At 37.4% G+C, this 20,902-nt stretch overlaps 1 protein-coding gene across 3 annotated transcripts in view; it reads right to left on the reverse strand.

Annotated features, from left to right (window-relative positions):
- BICD1 (BICD cargo adaptor 1) overlaps nt 1–20,902 on the reverse strand; it is a 155,011-nt gene that overhangs the window by 41,380 nt on the left and 92,729 nt on the right. For all 3 annotated transcript variants that reach the window (XM_054591273.1, XM_054591271.1, XM_054591274.1), the window contains exons 3-4: nt 8,629–8,781; nt 1,523–1,948 (exon numbers count right to left, since the gene is read on the reverse strand). In XM_054591273.1, the coding sequence (XP_054447248.1) occupies nt 1,523–1,948; nt 8,629–8,781 (579 nt within the window). The remainder of the gene's footprint in view (nt 1–1,522; nt 1,949–8,628; nt 8,782–20,902) is intronic.

Raw genomic sequence — 20,902 nt, forward strand, 5'->3', positions numbered from 1 at the left:
CTCTGTGGCAAAGCAAGGGTTTACTTACCAAATGCTTCCCGTTTCTCATCTGCCTGTGGGTTGCCTGCCTTCCCTCTGACATCCCAGACCTCCACCTACCCCTCCTTAGCCCAGACCAACAGGGAAGCCCCAACTGCCCCACATGCCCTTGGGTCCCACATCCTTATGGAACCCCCATGTATACATATGTAATAAGCTTGGTTATTTCCTCCTCTTAATCTCTCTTGTGTCAATTTAATTCTCAAACCAGCCAGAAACACTAAGAGGGAAAAGCAGGGAAATTTCCCCCTCCCCTAGAGTATCAACCTACTTATATTAGTGTAACTGAGCAAAAAGACATGGGAAAGTATTACCTACACAGAGCTGGAATTTCCAGTCAGGTAAAAGTCTATATGAAATCCATTTGCTACCAGCGGCCATGCCTTCTTATCTTGATTCAAATTCATCATTGTGAAAACAAATTCTCTTTTAGCAGCTCTAAGAACTGAGCAAGTGAAGTACAGGATATGTTGACTCTTGATGTAATATTAAAAATAAGCCTTATAATAAACTAATTGTATTTGTTCTCTAGCCCTGTATTTATTTCTGCTAATTTCATTTTTTATTCATCATTTCTGTAGAGGTGGGAAATTGTAAGTGCTGTTTGCTATAAAAATGAATGATTACCAGAGTCTTAGCAGCCTGTAATTATCAGCTACATGCGAAGAACCTTGAAGGGATAACAGACTGAAGATTAAGCCTCAAATTTAATCACCCAACAATCTTGTTGAACCAGTTCCTTGGTTGAGTAGATCTGTGGGGAGCCCAACAATTTGCAGCTCTAAGAAGCCCCCAGGTGATGGGCGGGGACGTCCCTCAGACAAGATTGCCATTTGTGTTGCGTTAAAGGTAGGTAGGGCAGAGAGGCAAGACAAAACTAGAAAGCCATTTTACAGTGAGATAAGCTTAAACTTGGGACTCTACAGAAGACATTTGATTTGAAGTTGCTAACATTTAAGGCCTAGCTTACAGTATGTTGGAATCATAACTCCTTGGTTGCAGATTTATACCTGTTCTGTATAAATCTGTATTCTTAATCATGTGATCTCCTGGCCAGTTAGCATACCGAAAGTCTTTAGTGTCTTTGAAAGCTTAAAGTATTGCTGTGAAGTGTAACCGCTGTTCTTGAAGCTATATATACAGTTGCTTGTGATGAAAAAGATCACTTTCTGTCATTTTATTTGTATGTAAAGTTTTTGAATTCTTTTGTTAGACAGGCATCAAGATGCTTGCTGTCTCTCTGCCTTTTGATTGCCATCTAATTTGTGGCTCTAAGAGATAAATTTCTTAAAGCAATGCAAATGAGGTTTCTCAACACCTCTTCTGGTGTGTCTTTCTAAAATATTGCATTTTCAAAATTGCTAGTTGAAGAAGCAATATTTTTAAAAATAATCTGGAGCTAAAATGTAAGAGTAAGAGACCCCATAACATGCTATGCAATCCCTAAGAAATTCACCCTAATGGCCCTAAACAAAGTTCTTACCTGCATAAGCTGCTGCTTCAGTTTCTGTATTTCTGAAATGTTCAGCTCACTGAATAAGTCAGAAACGGGGTGTAGAGACTCTCCTTTCCTTAAAGTGGGAGTCCGATAGTCTCCATTCAGTTTCACAAGAGGCCCATGGATATGCCCGTTCATTTTGTCATCGTTGTTTGGTTCACTTCCGTCCTCGGCAAACTTGAGTCCATCCACTGAGATGCTGATATGGTTATCATTGAGGGTGATGTACTGGGAGAGCTCCTTCCGCAGGTTGTTCTTTTGTTCCCTTTCATTTTTCAAGGTCTCTAGGGCTTCTTCCAGCTGGTGCTCAGCGATCTCCTTCAAACGGATGGCATCTTCCAGCTGGCTGTTCAGTAGCACAGTCTCCTCCTCAAATCGCTTAATCTCATGCTTTAAGCCTTCGTATTCAACCTGAATCAGACAGGATAGAGAAGATTCAAAAAACTAAAATTTGGGTCTTACAAAACTGCCATTAGGACCTAATCATTAAAAAAAATCAAAGCACCAGTCTACAAAATAAAAAGCACACAATATACACACACTTACGGTAACACAGGATGGCTTTTTTAGAAATCCTATATAAATATAGATTCAATTCTTAGCAGAGATGAAAATGTGTTTGCTTTAAGATTACTTTTATGGGGTCCAATGGTCAAAAGGGGGCACTGTTGACCTAATAAAACAGGGATTTTTTCCTTTAGTAATTTTTTTATCAGGCTATTCACAACTAACATTTTATTATTACTAATAATTTGTTTTATTTAATTATTAATAATGAGGTAATTTTTATACCCCGAGATAAATTAGTTAAAAGATCACAGTAAGAACATTATCTTAATAAATATATTTAAGAGTAAGACAAGGAAGCAAAGAAAAAAAATATATGTGCTTAAGGACAGAATCTGAAATAACAATACCAATTATGCAATAACAAATATACAGGGGTCTGGCACAAGTAACACCCCTTTTATATTACATAAAAATCTTATTACAAAATCATAAGCATGTAATACTGTAACATAACAATATCACACGCAAAAGTATCATATGACATTTGAGGTGAAATGTTCAAATTGCTGTTCATCTTGTGTGAGACATTCACGTAACCTACCAACCACAGTCAATGATGTTACTTCTGTTGGACCCCGTACATATTCTACTGTTATCAATGTAATAGTCTTTATAATTTCAGTGTAATATCAAATAAGAGCTTTCTCAAACACCCTCATGGTTATAAAAGCCCACAGGGAAATGAAATTTCTTCTCTGATCCAATATGCCTTTCTTGGGGCCTTTCCCATGGCACATATCACAGGCCACTTTTCAATAAATATTTTATCTTCACAACGATATTATAATCTCCTTAAAAAGAGGAAATGCTTTTCTTGCACCTACGTGTCCTTCCTAGTGCTTCAATGTTTCTCCATAGTGTTTCAACAAATTCTGTTCTGCTGAGTAAACTATTGTGAATAAAAAAATAAAGTAGAAAAAACAATATAGTCATTATGATGAGATACTAATATCAACGATGTATTTAGTTTTAAATTTGTTTTAGTGTTTATATTAGTTTAAATTTGTATTTTTAAAAAAAACTTTAAAAACTAAAGATAGGAATCATAGACTGTTATCGTTTTCATACATTTCTAGTCTACGGCCCTACAACCCTGAACGTGCCCAATCTCGTCTCACGTCTCATACATTTCTAGTTCTCCCCCACCCCCACCACGCTTCTTCGCATAATCTCAATGCAATGGCTTGTCTTGCAAAGGTTAGGATCACAGTTTTCTATATAGTTCTTGTAGGTTTGGCTAATGTAACATAGATCTAAAGAAGAGCAACTTAGTTGAAACAGAAGTTTGTTTCTCTGTCATGTAACACTATGGAGGTAGTCCATCAAGAATCAGTATAACTCTCTGCTCCATGAGGTCATTCAGGAACCAGGCTCCTTTTATCTTATTGTGCCATCTCCTATTTTGGTCCATATGGTCTAAGGTAGCTTACCATCTTGACAATGCTCCAAGCAGTGGAACAAGATAATGGGCATACCTTCTCCCTCTAAGGACATGTCTCAAATGTTGCCCATATCACTTCCCATATCTCATTGGCCAGTACTAGTCATATGACACTTGGTTGCAAGGGAGGCGAAGAACATAGCCTTTACTCTGTGTAGGCTTGTGCCTAGTTAAAAACTGGGTACAACACCAGGAGAAGAGAGCAATGGATGCTGATGGACAACCAATACTTGCTGTTGTACAGGGTCAATGGAATTTCACAGGTACATAATAAAATCATTCAAAGAGTCAAATCATGGAAATCACTTGGGATAACAGAGTCTTGTATCATGGTTCCTTCCAGGCCTGCTTATATACTAGAAAGTCATTTCCGTCCTGACCTGCTCCTTTTCTTTCTCTGGACAATTCAGGACACTTGCTTACAAATGTTTGCTAGCATTTTCAACCAACCCTCTGAATGCCCCCAGACTGTACAATAGCTTACATTTGCAGATATTAATGTAGTTTGCATTATAGGCATTTTATTTTGTAATCCCTGTTAAACTGATAGCCTAGGCCAGGGGGTTTCAAACATTACTGTGACTTCTGGACCAAATCCAGCCCACTACATATTTTTGTAAATAAAGTTTTAGTAAATAAAGTTTTACTGAAACACAATCATACTCTTTTGTTTATATATTATCTATGGCTGCTTTTCACACTACAACAACAGAGTGGAGTAGTTGCAAGAGAGAATATATGGCCTGCAAAACCTAACACTTTTACTATCTGGCCTTTAAGAAAAAGTTTGTTGACCCCTGGGCTAGACTTGATGACATTAATTTAGTGTGCTTTGTAGTTTTTTAATTATGTGATTTTTTTTTTAGTCAATTGATGATAGACTCCCTATAAGGCTCTATCTCTTTCTAATTTAGGCAGCTTCGCTCACTCTACTCACTGGTTCAAGTTCTTAATATTCACCCAGATGTTTTCTCTTTCTCTGCATAGGCAAAGGCCAACATCTAGAAAACAAAGTCATCCTTCAAAATCCAAGTCAAGAATCTAATCTAACTCCAAAGCTTTTGCTGGCCCACTTAGGCCAACAAATGACTCCTTGATGGACCTCATAAGGATGCATCATATGATCAGAGCCCCAGCAAACTGGATGAACCAAGAAACACAGTGAAAAGATGCTTAAAAACTGGTGCTTGATATTTTTAAAAAAGCATCAAAATAGTTACCATGAGAAAAAAAAATCAGCACTTTGTTGAGATTCTTTGTAGCAACTTCATAGATTAGTAGCTCTTTTTATTTCTGGCTGCATGAGGGTTGGGAATAGGTAACATAATCTTTTCAGAATAAAGAAACTCGAAAGATCTTAATATGACCCTGTTTTGCAAACTTAAACAAATAGCTTTAATATGCAGTTACAAGATAGCTATGAATTTATTGCCTGCCTTCCCTACTGGGACTATAAGCTCTTTGAGTCAGAGACCATGTAAAAAAGTACATGGCCTCATAGAAAAATACCCTGGAAATACTGGTTATTTCAAAATGAATTGAGTATGTTTCCTAGGTCTCTTATGATGTTATTACCTGATATAGAAATATATCCTGATAGGAAATGTTTTTCATAACCGATGTATAATTGAATTATTTATTTTAACAAGGATTTCCAATGCTTAGAAAACAAATATTTGAGTGCTTTAGTTCAATATGTGAGATATTGGAGAAATGGGATTTATTATTTCTCCCTTTCTCCCACCATCAAAACTCTAAAAATTAACATAATTTCCTCTTCTATGTTACGTAATGCTGCAACCAGGCAAATTTTCCTGTTGCTAGTCCCCTGTACCAATACTGACCAATACTGGAACGAGGCATTAAAAACTTTGCTGTTTACAGGGAAAACTCGCTCCTAGATGATGAGACCCAACTAAAACAGCTTCCTCGAGACGCATGTCAAGACCCTCACTTTGTTGTACTTCCCAATTCAAAGCTGTGTCATAAACTCAGTTTATCCCAACCAGTTTGCCACCAGGCAAAACCCAGTCCAGATCCTAAAATCCTATGAACACCCTCCTCTAAGCCTCTCATTCTGAGACATTATGAAAGTTTTGTGGAAGTGGTTCCTTATGCAAGAGATCTGATAAACAGCTTTGCCTCATCAGTGGATTTTCCTGGTGGTCTGCTGGGGAACTGACAGCTGACCTCTCTTCATGACTGCTGCTGCTTCTTTCACTTTTTTGTGTTAACAAGTGCCAAGGTGGAAACATATTTGTAAGGTTGGACCTGACTTCATTTTGGACACAGAAATGAATCTGCACCCAGAGGGATGTGGCTGAAGTTTTCAGTCAACTCTTTGATATTCCCATATATTTCATATTTAGGACCACATATAAAAATTGGCTCGGGCCCTGGCTGGTGTGGCTCTGTGGGTTGAGCATCGGCCTGTGCACTGAAAGGTTGCTGGTTTTGTTCCTGGCCAGGGCACGGGCCTGCCTTGAGGACCAGGTCCCCAGTAGAGGGTGCACCAGAGACAACTGATCAATGTTTTTCTCTCCTTCCCTTCCCCTCTCTCTAAAAAATAAATAAAATTAAAAAAAAAATTGATTTGGTTAATTATAATTATCTGAAATTTTAATTTCCTCTGTAACTTGAAGAGTGAATGTAAGAGAAATTTTTAAAAAACAATTTATTCCTTCTGTCAACAGGTATTTTTTTAATACCTTCTCTGTTCCAAGCTCTCTTCCAGGTGCTATATGGTAATGGAGGGAGATGGGAAATAAACAAACCAATATACAGGGAGTATAAAAGAAGTAAGAAGAGCTGTTTAAATGAAAACTATTTAGAAAATAATCAGTAAGGAAAATGGAACTTTGGAGGAAAAGAATCTTCTAGTTCTTTGAACCAAGTATTTTACAATGCTAATAGCTTTGCTGTTAAGAGAAACATCAAAGAGGCTGGAGAATATGTTTTGTATAGCAAACTTCAGTACAAAGAAGCATTCAGACCAGTTTTGAGATTAAAAGCCAGCCATCATCACGTTTGAAAAAAAATCTGTTGCATAAATTATTATACTTAATATTTAATTAATTAGAAAGAGAGTTTATGATAGATGCAAACTCCTACAAATAAGGTAGGAGGGAAAAAAAAAACCCCAAACTAGCATTTCCTTAATTGGGAGAGACAGGGGACACTAGGACTCTACAGTGCACCCATTTGTCAGCAAATAAGCAGAAATGTCCCTTTGTGTGAAACATGATTTCAAATTAATTAATTAGGCACTTAATTGGGAAATTACCATATTCTATCCAGAAAATAAAATTAAAGAGATGTATGCATTTTCCCATTTGTTTTTTTCCCCCCAAACTTCTGCGCTAAGCATTTGATCCCCATGTTTCAATTACCGGTGGAAGGGCACGGGTAAACCGTAAACAGTAATCTGCCAGACTGACAGCACAGACTCCCACAGAAACAGCCTCTGGGTTAATGAATACTCACAGGATACCTTGGCAGTCTTTCAAGAATACCTAATACCAGCCTAAATTAACCTCCTGAGTAAATTAGTCTGCCACATGCAGCGACTGGAGAGTCTACAGTGAGGCCGTCTGGTCGTATTCCTGCCTGGGGCAAAGAGCAGTGAGGATTTTTAGTAATTATGAGTAATGGCCACTTTAAATATTTGCACTTCCAAGTCTATGTGCTTCAAGTCCTCTACATACTTCATCAGCAACCAAAAAACACACACACGCACACACAAAAACAAAACAAAAAACCTCACAAAAAATACCCTTCTTATTTTAAGAAGATTTTGAGAAGCATATTTTTAAAAACATTCTTTTAGGTCTAATTTTCTCCACTGTGAGCTTAATGACTCCAGTCAAATCAAGAGCTGGAACGCCCACAGTACTGAGAGCTCTCCACACACACAGTGATTCAGTGCTTAACAAGAGAGAGTGAGGTAAAAGCACATGGAGATATCCTAGTAACCCCGTTTTCAGGCTCTGAAGCCACCCCTGCCCTCCTTAAAAGACGTCTTATTCCCCCGACTCCAAAGATGAGGGAAATGGCAATGATCAGAAATCAAATTTCAATTTTATCAACATCTGGATACTTCCTCTCCTCCCTTAACCACTACATCTATCAAAGCCAGTAACAGTTTTGGATAGAGCTACCAACTTGAAAGGAAAGCAGAAGTAGAAGCATACATCTGGGCTGGCCTTTAAGTTTACTGGCACCAGAATCCTACCCTGTGGATGTGGTATTTTTCTAGCCTAGCACAGTAAGTGGCACATAGTGTGTTGGCCTGACCTGAAAGGTTATAACAGTGTTGAGACCAGAGTAGAGGTTGTGGCTGAGGAAGCACCTTGAAAAGCACAATTCACCTTTGCTTAACCACTTGATAAAATGGTATTCATAAAATTACTATATGCTTCTAAAATTATGATATGCTATAACTAGAAACTGTAACAAATCAAATGCAAATCAATCAGGAAAATTAAGCAATTAAACTAAGCCTCACTACCAAAAAGAAAAAATTATTAAAATGTACACTTGCCATCTTTTTTGCCAGGTTACAAAAAAAAAAAAAAATTAGGCATTTTCTTTTTCTTATAATTTTTTTCTTATTGATTTATATTTTATAATCCCTTTCATTATATGATGAAAAAGCAATTGAGAGAGAGAGAGGAAGTGATTAAGTGATTGCAGGGGCACCTTAAGCTTGTAGTACAAAACACACTTATAGATCCAGGCTTTTAATATGTTGTCAGGTTAAGTTGATTACCATACAAAAGACTTGCTTCTGAAATAAGTTCACATAGAGCTAATATTTAACTAAAATCTTTCTTATTCAGTGAAGCTTTATTGTAAATTATACTACTTCCAGGTTTGGCTTCTAAGTGTTAGCTAATATAGAAGAGTTGGGAAATTTCTTAGCTAAAATAGAAAGGTTGGGAAATTTCAGCACATAATTATCGTAGGGAGACTAAGGCAGACTTCGACAAGTTCTTCCTGAGAAATACAGAGAAGATTTAACCTTAGTGGTCAGAAGATATGGTCTATCTGGAGTGTAACCAAATAACTTCTTAAACCTTACCTGGTTCTGCTTTAACGTGGACACGAGTTTCTGCAACGTGATATTTTCTTCTTCCAGCTCAGTATAGTCCTGAAGGAGGCGGGCCTCTCGGAATTTATATTCTCTTATTTCATCCTTCATCCGTATTCTCTGCAGCTCCACCATTTCATTGTTCTGAAACAATATAATCAACTATCAATACAAAACTTTCTTATTCTAGATACTATGAAGTGTAGATAAAGTCTGGGTAGTTAAAAATAGTCATGTGTTGCTTAACAATGGTGATATATTCTGAGAAGTGAGTCTTTAGGCAATTTCTTCATTGTGTGAACATCGTAGAGTGAACTTACACAAACCTAATAGATGGTTCAGCCTACTAAACGCCTGGGCTCTATGGTACAGTCCTGTACAGCATGTTACTGCACAAAAACAACACGAGAATAAATCGAGCACAAGAGAAAATGATGCAATCAAGAGAGACAGTAAATCCAAGATGTACGAGGCAGCTGCCAGCTTAACATGGCATACTGTCTTACAGCAAACATTTAATAAGTACAAAAAGTACACTCTAAAATAATGATTAAAAGTACCAGGGACATAGTCATTTATTACCATTATCAAGTATTATGTACTGTACATATTGTATGTGCTGTACTTTTATGATTTGCAGAGCAGATTTGCTTACACGAGCATCACCACAAACATGTGAGTAATGGGTTGTCCTACTACATTAGGACAGCTCTGATGTTACCAGGAGATAGGAATTTTACAGCTCTATTATATCCTTATAGAACCACTGTTGCATATGTGGTCCATCATTGTTGTTATGCAGCACAGGACTATACCATAATTTCAAAGCAATGACACTACTTCAAAGTACCTTCAAGAACTAACATGTGGTGTGAAAACATTGATCACAAAGGAACAGATGCTGCTGATCCTACTAAGGTTTGTTGCCTACATTCAAATGGAAGAACATGTTAAATTTTAGTCTAAGTTTAGTGAAAACAGTGATCTCATTATTTTTCCCATCCAAGTTTCCCATCCTGAACTCTATCCATAAATTCAGATCTGAAAACCCTTTTGCCACTTGTCATTCAGGTATCAGTTCAAATGTCATTTCTTAGAGACCTTCCCTAAACAGCTAATATGAAACAACTCCCCTTTTTACTCACCATCACCCTATGATTTATTTTATAGATCAGCATCTAGCATTCAGTAGGTCCTCAAAAAATAATTGCTGAAGGAACAGTACAGATCATTACTTGAAATTGGTTACGTACTTCCCTTTTATACTTTTAACATTTATTAAATTTCCTTTTTCACCCGAGTATAATAAATCTTTCTGTAATGTTCATTGATGTATTCTAATTTCTGGCATATTTTAAGCCCTCATAAGCATGGAATGAATAGCGAAACAGTAATACAACTGATTAAACACAAAATTTTAACAAGAATATTATTTATTACATGGATTGCGAGCATTGTTTTTGAGTCGCAAACAAAGGGAGAATAACACACTTGGTAGTAAAACATGTCTAAAGCTGTGAATCACTAGACATTTAATTCTTCTTCACTACACAGTACAGTGACTTGGAGGCAGAAACATTACTTTATTCCCTGCTCCCTTGAGAATGCTTTGAGTACTATATGCTCAAAAAGTGTAAATTTAAAAAAAAAAGATAGATTTTGGCGATAAAGTCAAATTACAAAAATCCATTAAATTCTTTTATCTTGCAGAAACATGAAATCTTAATATATTTTTATGTCTCCAAAGATCTACTGTAACTGAGTGATATATATATATATATATATATATATATATATATCTAGTTTTCTATATTTATATGTATAAAGGTATGAGGGAGCCTGATAAGCTGGATGCCAGTAATTTATATAAAAGTATAAAGAAAATGTTAAGGTACAAGAGATTCTGTAAAATATGTATACTTTGTAAAAAATGTAATGACCAGAAACCTAGCTCGTATACACTGAGAATTAACCATAAATTCTTATATAGTAAGATAGTAAATGTCAAGATAATTTTAAGGCCATGGCAAAGCAAATGAAGATTGCTAATAAATAATAAAATAGCTAATGAAAACTCCTGATGCTAATTAAGGAAAAGCTTGGCTGTGAAACTGGTTAAGTTGAAAGATTTGATAGCAATAAAACAGACATAAGACCCAGAGAAAGAAGACTGGATTTATTTATTTTGCTAGAAATCCTTGTTTTGAACTTTCAAAGATTATATTCTATGGGCAATCTTCTTTGCTTCCATAATAAACTTAAAAGATCGCTCCTGATGTTTTCTGTGCCAGTCATCAGACACTTATATCCACTTTTTTTTCTTTCCTGGGATAAGATGGTGCTGAGCTCTACTAAAAACTTCCATCAGGAATAGTGAGAGTGAGAAAAATAAAGCAGGAAAGGGGAGAAAATGGCACAAGCAGAGACAGCTTTAGCCTTTGCCTTCCCCCTCCAGAGGCCTGAGCCTCGGCTCCTGCTCAGAAGAGAAGGGAGTACCCTGAACTGTGCGGGCGACTGTCATTATTCGCACTGCACCTGAGTGTAGCACTGTTCTTAAAATTTTACTAATTAACTTTAAAAGGATTTCTTTATGTAGGAATAATTAATTCCCTCTATTGCCAAGAAGAAAATATAAATATGAACTCTTGTGCCCACACACAGCATAATGTATAAAAATAATAATGCCTTCCAGTTACATGGCTTTTAGTCTTTCATAAATTAATTATAGTCATTGTCACATTAGAGCTTAGTATTGTAATAGCTTGTGTGAGGTCGGTGACAGACATTCCAGTTTACGCATCTGAAAAATACGGGGATCCTAATACCTAATAATATATAGTCATTGTAAGGGTTTAATGACAATCCATGGGGAAATGAGCAGGGATGCCAGGCACACAGATAGTTTAATCCTAGCACAGGGACAACTTTTTGTAACAGAGCAAGTGCTGTTACAGAGGTTCACACCAAAGGGCTGAGTCATCCATGCACCTGGGAGAGGCAGGGAAAGCTTTATAAAGGAAATTACATTTGAGCAGCCTTGAAGGATAAGCAGAGTTAACTAAAATGGATGAAGAGGAGAGTAGGCGATCCAGCCAGAGGTCAACTTTGGGACAAAAGCAGAGTCCTCCGTGTGGAGGGCAGTGCTGTAAGTACCACAGTCTCTGACTAAGCGTTCCTTTAGGGCGCCAACGGAGCTGGAATGCTGACAGAAAGAGAGAAATTTAAAAAAATCTAGAATATTTCAAGTGATTTTCAGTTCATGCCCAAATTTGGTGTGGTTTCACACAATACAAAGTTAAATTACAGATTAGTGTTGTTAAACTATGACACAGCGGGAGGAACCAAAATGTTTTCATTTTGGTTGGAACCTTTTAAGTCCTTCACTTGGCTGTGGTTTAGGAACGATGCAGTCTCATGTGGTTGGAACAAAGTAACTTGAGACAGATTTTGCAGGAAATTCTATGTTAAACAAAGGAATTTGGGGAAGCAGGAAAGTCTGTTAAGCAAAGGAGCCATGTGATCAGACCTATGTTTTGGCAAGTGACTCTTGAGGGCTGGGAGGAGGGAGCTCGAAGGAAAAAGAGCCACAGAGGACAAGCTAAGTAGCTGCTCCAACAATCCGAAGTTAAAGGAAATGGTGAGGAATGTTAAAGAACATCTCAGTTAGAATGAATAGGACTTGGTCATTGAATGATAACAAACAAACAAATAAACAAAAAGAATAGAGTAAAACTGATGGCCTTAGTAAGGAGAAAAGTGCCTGAATAGAGTTGTGATATAAAGAAATTTTCGAGCGAAGTGAATGTGAATGTTAATGATGTCTTTATAAATAATTATAAGTAATATTAACTTAGATAGTCAAACCAGGAATTTCTGGATCTATGAGAAGATAAAAGAAGATGGCTACTCTGGTCCAAGCGGAGAAAGCTTGGGAGAGGGAAGGATGGGGAACGTGATACCAGCTTTCTCACTTCTCTCCCAGAAAGGCGCCAGTGCGAGGGAACTCAGGCAGTTCCAGACCGTAACATTTATTTTCCTTCATTTGGCCAAAAATGAACACTTCTTCTGTTGAAGAGAGGAGTGGAAAATAACTCTCCTTGCCTGTCCCCAACCAGGAATTCTCTGCCCTGGGGCCAACGGTGCTTGATCTTCAGTAGTTAACAAGTTAAAAGACACAGAGAGATAAAATCACAATAAGGTGAGACCTACTGCTCAATCAGACAGTACTGTGAGCGCCATAATTCTTCAAGAGAGCTGTCATTGAAGAAACCAAGATATCCAGAGCACCATATAATCAGCACTTCCAAATGCCATCCAGATTTAATAACTGGGCAATCACTAGAAAAACAAACAGGGCAAGTTTGAAGTGTGGCTTAAAACAAACATGCTGTGCAAAAAGAGAGAGAGAGAGAAAGAAAAGAAAGAGAAATGTAAAGAGATTTGCCATGGCTTGGAAAAGTAATAGAGGAGAATTATGACTTGGGATAGCATTTTCCATAGTGAGTTCTGAAGTAGGGGAGTTCTGTGCCAGGTTACTAGGAGTCACTCAAACATAAGTTTGGGAAATATTAGGTTAAATAAAGTTACATATTTTTTGTTGTTCTCAGAGCCTCTAATATGCTAGTGGGCACTGAGACTATGTAAGAGCAAAACATGGTATGCTTGCCGCATGTGCTAAAATGTAATTAAGCACAAGACCTCTACCTTTTTAAAGGAGCCTCCTGAATAATCCACAAACCAAATCATTGGAAAACATTATTCTGAGACAATAGAACATGAAGTGTCTGCACAGATGATGAGGGAAACCACCAAGCTCCTTACAGCCCAACTCCAGATCCCTTCCAACTGCTCAGGGCTCAATGAACCATCAAATTTACATAAAGCATAAAATTAAAGCAGAGGCGTGGCTAGATTTTTTTTTCTTTCAAAGGGTGAGACCAGACAATCAGGTCCTGACTGGCAATGAGTGAGTGACCATACAAAGTAATAAAGCTATAATGAAACCAAGGCTCCATAATTTTTACTACAAGGTATTTGCAAATCTTGCTCTGAAAAAATGGCACCACAAAGGGTTAACTATCCTAGACTGAATTTGAAGTAATACAGGCGTCTTTCCCATGGGATATCTGCCTCCATTAGAAGTCAAGGACTAGTCCATTTCACAAGCAGTTCACATTTCAATGCCTCATTTCAAACATTTATCATAAGCAAAATCTTGACAGCCACATAAAATCTGCCCTTTTATTGTATGCACACATTTGAAATAAATGGCACAAAATAAATAATATATGACTGATTTTCCTATATGCTCATTTGTAGTTTTTTCCTTCTTCTACTTGTATAAAAGGATATCAGATATTATTCTAAGTAAAAAAAAGTTAAATAAACATTTATATGGCATCTTAGTTGGGTGGAACGTGTTTAGCAGGAAAGCTCCTTGTGTAAGATTTTTTTGGTATCAATGTTATTAAGATATAATTCACATATCTATAATTCACCCATTTAAAGATTACATTTCAACGGTTAATATATGTCAGAGTTGTGACCATCAGCATAATTAATTTCGAGAACATTTTTACCATCTCAAAATAAACCTTCACACCTTTTAGCTATTATTCCCCTCCCCACACCCTCATCCCCTCCAGCACTAAAAACCGCTCATCTACTTTCTATTTACCTATACTGGACACTTCACATAAATAGAATTATATAATATGTGGTCTTTTGAGACTGGAAGACTTTACACAGTTTGGTTACTGCTGAGCTGACAAAACATCTTTGTTTATGAAGTCTATAGACAGCTTTCCTGCAACAAGAAACATATTTCACACTCTATCAGCAAAGCGCTGCATTGTGCTGGCATTGACCCAGCTTATGTCAAATCCAGTAACCGCGATATTACGTTTCATAAGCATGATCATTTAAATTTCACTAATGGGCTGCCAGTTATTTTTTATCAATAAAAACTGTGGCTTTGTGCCCTGGTATTGTAATGTGAATACACTGATTTATTTGGGGATGTGCTTTTGCAGATATAAAATACTGGAATTTTTATCTTTTCTATAATCAGCCTTGAAGTCAGGAAACCAAGATCATTTCCCAAGATAGTTGCTTCTTGCTTGATTTTTCTTTTTTCAATTTCTCATTTGTTAAAGATGCTAAACACCATAATGAATGATGGTATAACAGTTTTCTGATAGTATATCCTTATAACAATGAATATACATGTTGCCCTGAATATCCAATTACTATAATAATTTATTAAATAGAAAAAGGAAAATTTAGGTAATACTTGAAGGTTCAGTTCAGAACTATTCCAGAAATGATTTGATCTCTAGCAAATATTCTTTCGCCTCAGCTTCACAGGCTTTATTGTGACCTGGCTTTAAAGAATGATCTGACCTAAGAGATAAATAGCATAAACAGTCTCAAAAAGCATTGATTATGATAAGTAATTTTAGTTTCCATTACTGTGGGAACACATTATATATAGATTTTTATTGAGAAGAAATATCATAAAAGGAAAAAAATGAACAAAAATGGAAGTAATGGTTTGCATTAAAATGACTTTTTTAAAAAATGGAACTAAACATTAAAAGAAAAAAATTAGAGCGATGAGAAAGCAGAAGGGATTAAAGATCACAAAATGTAGGATGAGTACCATCAGGATGAAAAGGATGAACAGAAGAAGCAGATTAATAAAATTTATAACTTGCTTTGAAATGTACAAGTGAACCCCCCCCCAAGAAACTGAAGATTGTAGATGCAGTAATGTAGTCTGACTGAAGATTATTAGAGACACTACTTTTGTTTATATTATAGGTATGTATGTATAGTAGAGCCAACTAATTAAGCTTTTTCAGGATATCTGGCAGGTCTGACCTAGCCATTCATTCTTGTGCTATAAAATATTATCCAAGAAATAAAGTTTAGCCCAAACACTGGTAATAGAGGAGAAAGCTTAAAATAGTAAATATAGTTATTCAGATAAAGGTCTTCAAAATATGGAGTAATATCAAAGGTTATAGCTTCAGAGAGGCAGCTGGTTTATACAGAGGTATGTGTTAAACACAGTTCTGGACATGGACATGTATTCAAATAGTGGTTTACACCAAAAAAATTCCTGGGACTCTGGAATAATCTGGAATTATTCTGGGATACAATAAAAGGGCAGATTTTCTTACCTCAAAAAGCAGGAAAATGGCTTTTCAGCTCAACTACAGAGTTTGTCAGAAATAAATGAGAAAGTATTTCTAAAAGGATGTTGTAAATTATAACAAGCTATCATACATCTTTATTAACAAGTAGTTTTTAGTTTTTTGAAAGTCATGTAAGGGCTTTTGTAGGACTGTGTTGGAGATCCTTTCGAATGTTCTTTATCCGTAACCATTTGAAGATTCTTTGAAAATGTATACACGTACACATAATTTTTATGTACAAGGATATATACCTGAAAGACTTACCTGCATGGCATGGCAGACATCTGTTTACCAAACATTTGCTCTTCTCACCTTTTTGTGAATTGTCTTTCTCCTTTTTGAAGACCCAGGTCCCTACCCACTTCTCCTTAGCTCAGGGTGGCACATAAGCCTCAATTACCTACCTGACTTATGAGGAGTCTCATATTTTTATGGGGTTTCCATATGTATGAAATTTACTCTCTTCCTCATAATCTGTCTTATGCCAATTTAATTATTAGGCCAGACAAAGAACCTAGAAGGGAAACGTTTTCTGTCCCTGTACAACCTTATGTGACTATACCCTTTGTTATACAAAGAGTCCTTTCAATGATCTGACCCTGTGTAATTCCTACAACTTCAGTGAAGGCAAACAAAACAGAAACTGAAGCTAGGAAAGTGGAATGCAATCATTATGGATTCCAGCAAGTGTCTGGGAAGACACTACACAGAAGCTGAGGAGGCGTAGCCTCCCTCCCTCACATCTGAATAGTCTGATGAAACTGAGCTGCTCAATCACCGGCAGGCAGATCATATATATCAGCTCTGAAGTGAAACAGTGTCAAGGACACAAAATGCATCAGAAATTGTGTGCCTTCCTAAGAGAATATCCTGATGCATTTCTTCACACACTCTGTACCAGTAAGAAATATTTGGAATAGAATATTTTTCTACTAACTGTATCTATGTGGCTACACTTCTAAAACCAAAGAAAATACTAAAAGGTGAGATGGATGGAAATATATGAATACCACTCTCTTAGTAGAAATTCAGTTTCTATTTGAAAGATATACATACATATGCGTTATATGTAAATATAATCATTAACATTATCCTTCTTGGCAGGTAAAGTTTGAATCTAACTTTGAATCTAAGTCTATGATTTTCTTTTTTTATACAAAAATAACTGCTTTATTGTCATTAATTACTTTACAATTACTCAAAGTGATTTTTTCCAAGCAATTATGGTGCATCTGAAGTAGAAAACCTTGATTATTTAATGTTTTAATAAAACTTCCCTATCAGACACAGGGAAGAATATTCTCAGCAAGAGCGTGTTTTGATTCAACCATATATTAACTAATATTTATTAGTACTTGGTAATTAAACATATGGTGTATGTGTTAAATAAAACAAAAATTGTACTGTAGATTTTACTGCAACTATGAGTGAACTGAGGCTCAGAGAGATGAGGGAAATTGGGCTAGGGTGCAGACCCAGGAAAGGACAGCTGAGGTTTTGACCGTGGCCCCCAGATCTCTAAGTCTGAGCTACTAGGTATCATTAAGACTCTGATTTAGACACTCGGGCAGAAAACCAAAAAAAACAGACTGAAAGGAAAAGAATAAAATAAACAAAAAGAAAATGAAGTGTTCTCTGCAAAATGAATTCCTCATTTTCTGGGTCTCCAAACTCAAGAGGAGGCAAGGAGTACTATGAAAACAAAGAGAAAAGGGGTCATAGCCTAAGCTCTGAGTACAGTCTTATTTGGCTCAAAGGAAGGACACTAATTCAGGGAGAAAATGGAGTGTTGGGGGGATGAGAACAAGCTTTATACCTCCTTGGAGACTCCGAGTACCACATAGGAGCTTGATGGAAGGCTCCCCTCCCCCAGCCCTGGGAAAGAATTTTAGAAAGTGAGAGTGAGTGTCTTCCTTGGCACCTGCCAGCCAGAGGCTCCTACGGCCAGAGCTGAGCTGTTGAGAGCAGGACGGCTTCCGCCCGGTGAGCAACTGGTGTCTATGTTGTTCTGGAAGACCCCACTGACCGCACTTCACACATAGGGTCCCTCTCATTTTGAAGGGGAAAGAAGCTTTTGTAGCAAACCAAGTCTAATAAGTAGGCCTTTCATAGATATACAAAGGCCAGTGATGTATTTTTCCCTGCCCTGAATTTCAATTAGTATCTCAGGCAAGAAAAGGACTAATTAAGAAATGTCTGTAGTTAGCCTGTGGGCCAAAGCCAAAGAAATATTATAAAATATATATTAAGAATGATTATTAGCCAAATGAACTCTCAGTGTGTGTATGTGTGTGCAGGGAGGTGTATTTCATAAGAATGTTCTGTTGACATTTCATATTTTTTAAAATCCTTCAGAGTTTTGCCTTAAAACTTCTGATAATTACCTTTTTGCTTGAAAATAGATGTACATACTGTTAACCAAAGTATAGGGTCAATTAAACTATTTCAAAGAACCCACATATAAAAACACATTTTGTTTTAGAGACATCCCTGTACACAACAGGCTCTTGCCAGCTAAACCCAGGCTCACTTCTCCATCCCAGGTCTGCCTCCCAGGGTACCAGGAAGTTTGCTTGTTCAAACCTTATTTTTTTTTCTTTTTTGCCATCTGTCACCATATTCTGTTCTATCCACTGGAGTTCCTCTCCCTGAAGACTGGTGGTGAGTAATACACAGGCTCCCCAGCTTCCCAGTTCCAGCCAACTACCACTCCCGCACCCTCCCCATCCTATCCATTTCTTCCCTATGGAAACACATTTATCTCTAGGATTTAGTTTCCTTTAATGGCTCATCCTTTTCTTCTCAGAATTCTGTATATTGGAGTGTGCAAGGTCAGATCCTTGGACATCTTCCTTATCACTCAATAGGGGACCAACTATCTGGACTCACAGCTTAAATGTCATCTATTTACTGATAACACCTAAATTCCTTTCTCTAGTCTCATTCTCTATCCTGAGCTCCAGGCTGTGTATCTAATTATCTTCCTCTTGCTGTTGTCTTCTCTACTCGGAGAGCTCACTGGCATCTCAAACCAAACATGATCAATACAGAACTTTTGATGTCACCCCCGACCCCAATGCAACAACCAGGTCTCTCCAAAGATTTCCCATCGTACAGCATGACTGGATATTATAATTATGTTCACTGTCCATATCACTGACTTGAATGTAAGTTTTATGAAAACAAGGATTCTGTCTTGTTTCTTGCTGTATTTCCAGTGCCTAGACCAGGATCTGGCGAATAAAAAGTGTCCAATAAATATCTGATGAATACAGAATAGTGGGAGAGGAAAGTAAAAACAATAAACACTGGAGAAGCTACAAATAACAAATAACTATAAGAATGCTTTCTTAACAGTTCACCCTATTCACCAGAAAAGTGCAAAAAAATTTTGAATAGTTTGATGGAAATCTGCGATATTATTATAGTATTATTTCTGGAGGTAGAGATAATTCTTTTCCTCTTTAGCAACTAGTCCCTTCCTCCTTTCTCCTAGTTATCAGGTGATCCTGAGGAGGAAGAGAAATAACAATGAACCCAATAGGCCATTCACGTTTCCTTAGCTTCAAAGATATTGTTTACATCTTTACATCATTTATCAACAAGGAGTTTCTTCAACACAAACATTCTGAGGCAGGATAGCAAGAAGCTAGGAAAATTCCTAGACAAGTAGAATGGGGAAACTGAGATGAGAAAATTAAACAAGGCCAATTTTAACTTACAACCAGCTGGTAAATCACAAGACCTTATCTTCCCTAACCAAAGATACTGGAGAGCAAATGTTTTATACCCCTCCTCACATGACATTAATTGGGTCTCTGCCCTCTACCTCCCTGACCAGAGAATACACAGCTTAAATCACCCTGGTGAGGGAGGCAGAGGACAGAGACCCAATTAATGCCATTTGTGCCAGCCAAACCCAAGGACAAATGAAGTCAAGGGAACAAATAACAAAAACCAGATTTGAGCCAGACAGACCCAAGATAAAAGTAAAACAGTGAAGCTGACCAGAGAATAATCTAAAACTTCCCTATAGGCTCATTTTGATGCATCAGCGTATTAAAAATGTACCTGGAAAGCTGATGAATATTCTGCTGAAACCCTCCCCTGCGATCCTAACCTGCAGAAGAGAGATAAAACCCTCAAGACAAAGGATGCCAGTGCAGGCTCTCTCTGGAGCATGCCCATGCCTATTCTTGGGCATGAACAGTTTACCTCCCTCTAAACTCTAAGGGTCCTATGAGACTTCCAACTAGGGAAGCATCAGGCAGTGGCAACTCACCCCAGGCCTACCCCCAATCCTGTCTCCTCGGTCCCCTTTTTCTCTGACTTCTCAGGAGCTAAAAAACAGCCCCACCTCGGCTCTCTTCTGTCACTGTGCCTCTCACTTCCCAGTGAGCTAACAGCAGCCCTGCCTTAGCTCACATCTTTCCTGTAACATTTCTAGGGAGCCAAAGCAGAGCACCACCCAGGGCCTCTCCTGCTGCTTCTACCCTAAGCCCTTCCTCTGTTTCACTGCCACCAGTTTTAATCAGCATATTCTATATATAAGCTGGACTCATGTTGTGAAATCTTCCCTGCACAAAAAATCAAATCAGATCACTGGGTAGTTTCAGTATTTCTTTTCACATGTACCATCAGCCAGCCAAAGTCTTTCCATCAACTGGAAAGAGAGCTGGAAGCAATGTTGGCCGCTCCTTGGGGTTCCTCATTCTAAGACTGAAGTCCCACAAGCACCATATCAATCTCCAGCTCTGAAATTTGAAATTAGACCTTTTCAGAGAATTTAAGCAAATCAGGGCTTTGTGATAGCCTTTAAACAATGCTTAAACTTAACAGGAGCCAGGTTAAAGTCAGGCACTTTTTATCTACAGTAGTTCAGTTTCTTGGTAAGAAAAGCTGGGTGCTTTTTCCTTCCAGACATCAGTACTGCTTCAACCTAATAGTCAAGTCCTTAAAAATCAATGTGGGGCCAAGATGTGATTTTATGTTCTTTCTTAAACTACTATTTATTAGGCATTCATTCTAGTAACTTCCTAGAGCTTTGCACTATCTTATTTAATCCT

The sequence above is a fragment of the Pteronotus mesoamericanus genome, unplaced genomic scaffold (assembly GCF_021234165.1).
Source record: "Pteronotus mesoamericanus isolate MK-2021 breed Mesoamerican mustached bat unplaced genomic scaffold, CSHL_Meso_final scaffold_21, whole genome shotgun sequence".
Lineage (NCBI taxonomy): Eukaryota > Metazoa > Chordata > Mammalia > Chiroptera > Mormoopidae > Pteronotus > Pteronotus mesoamericanus.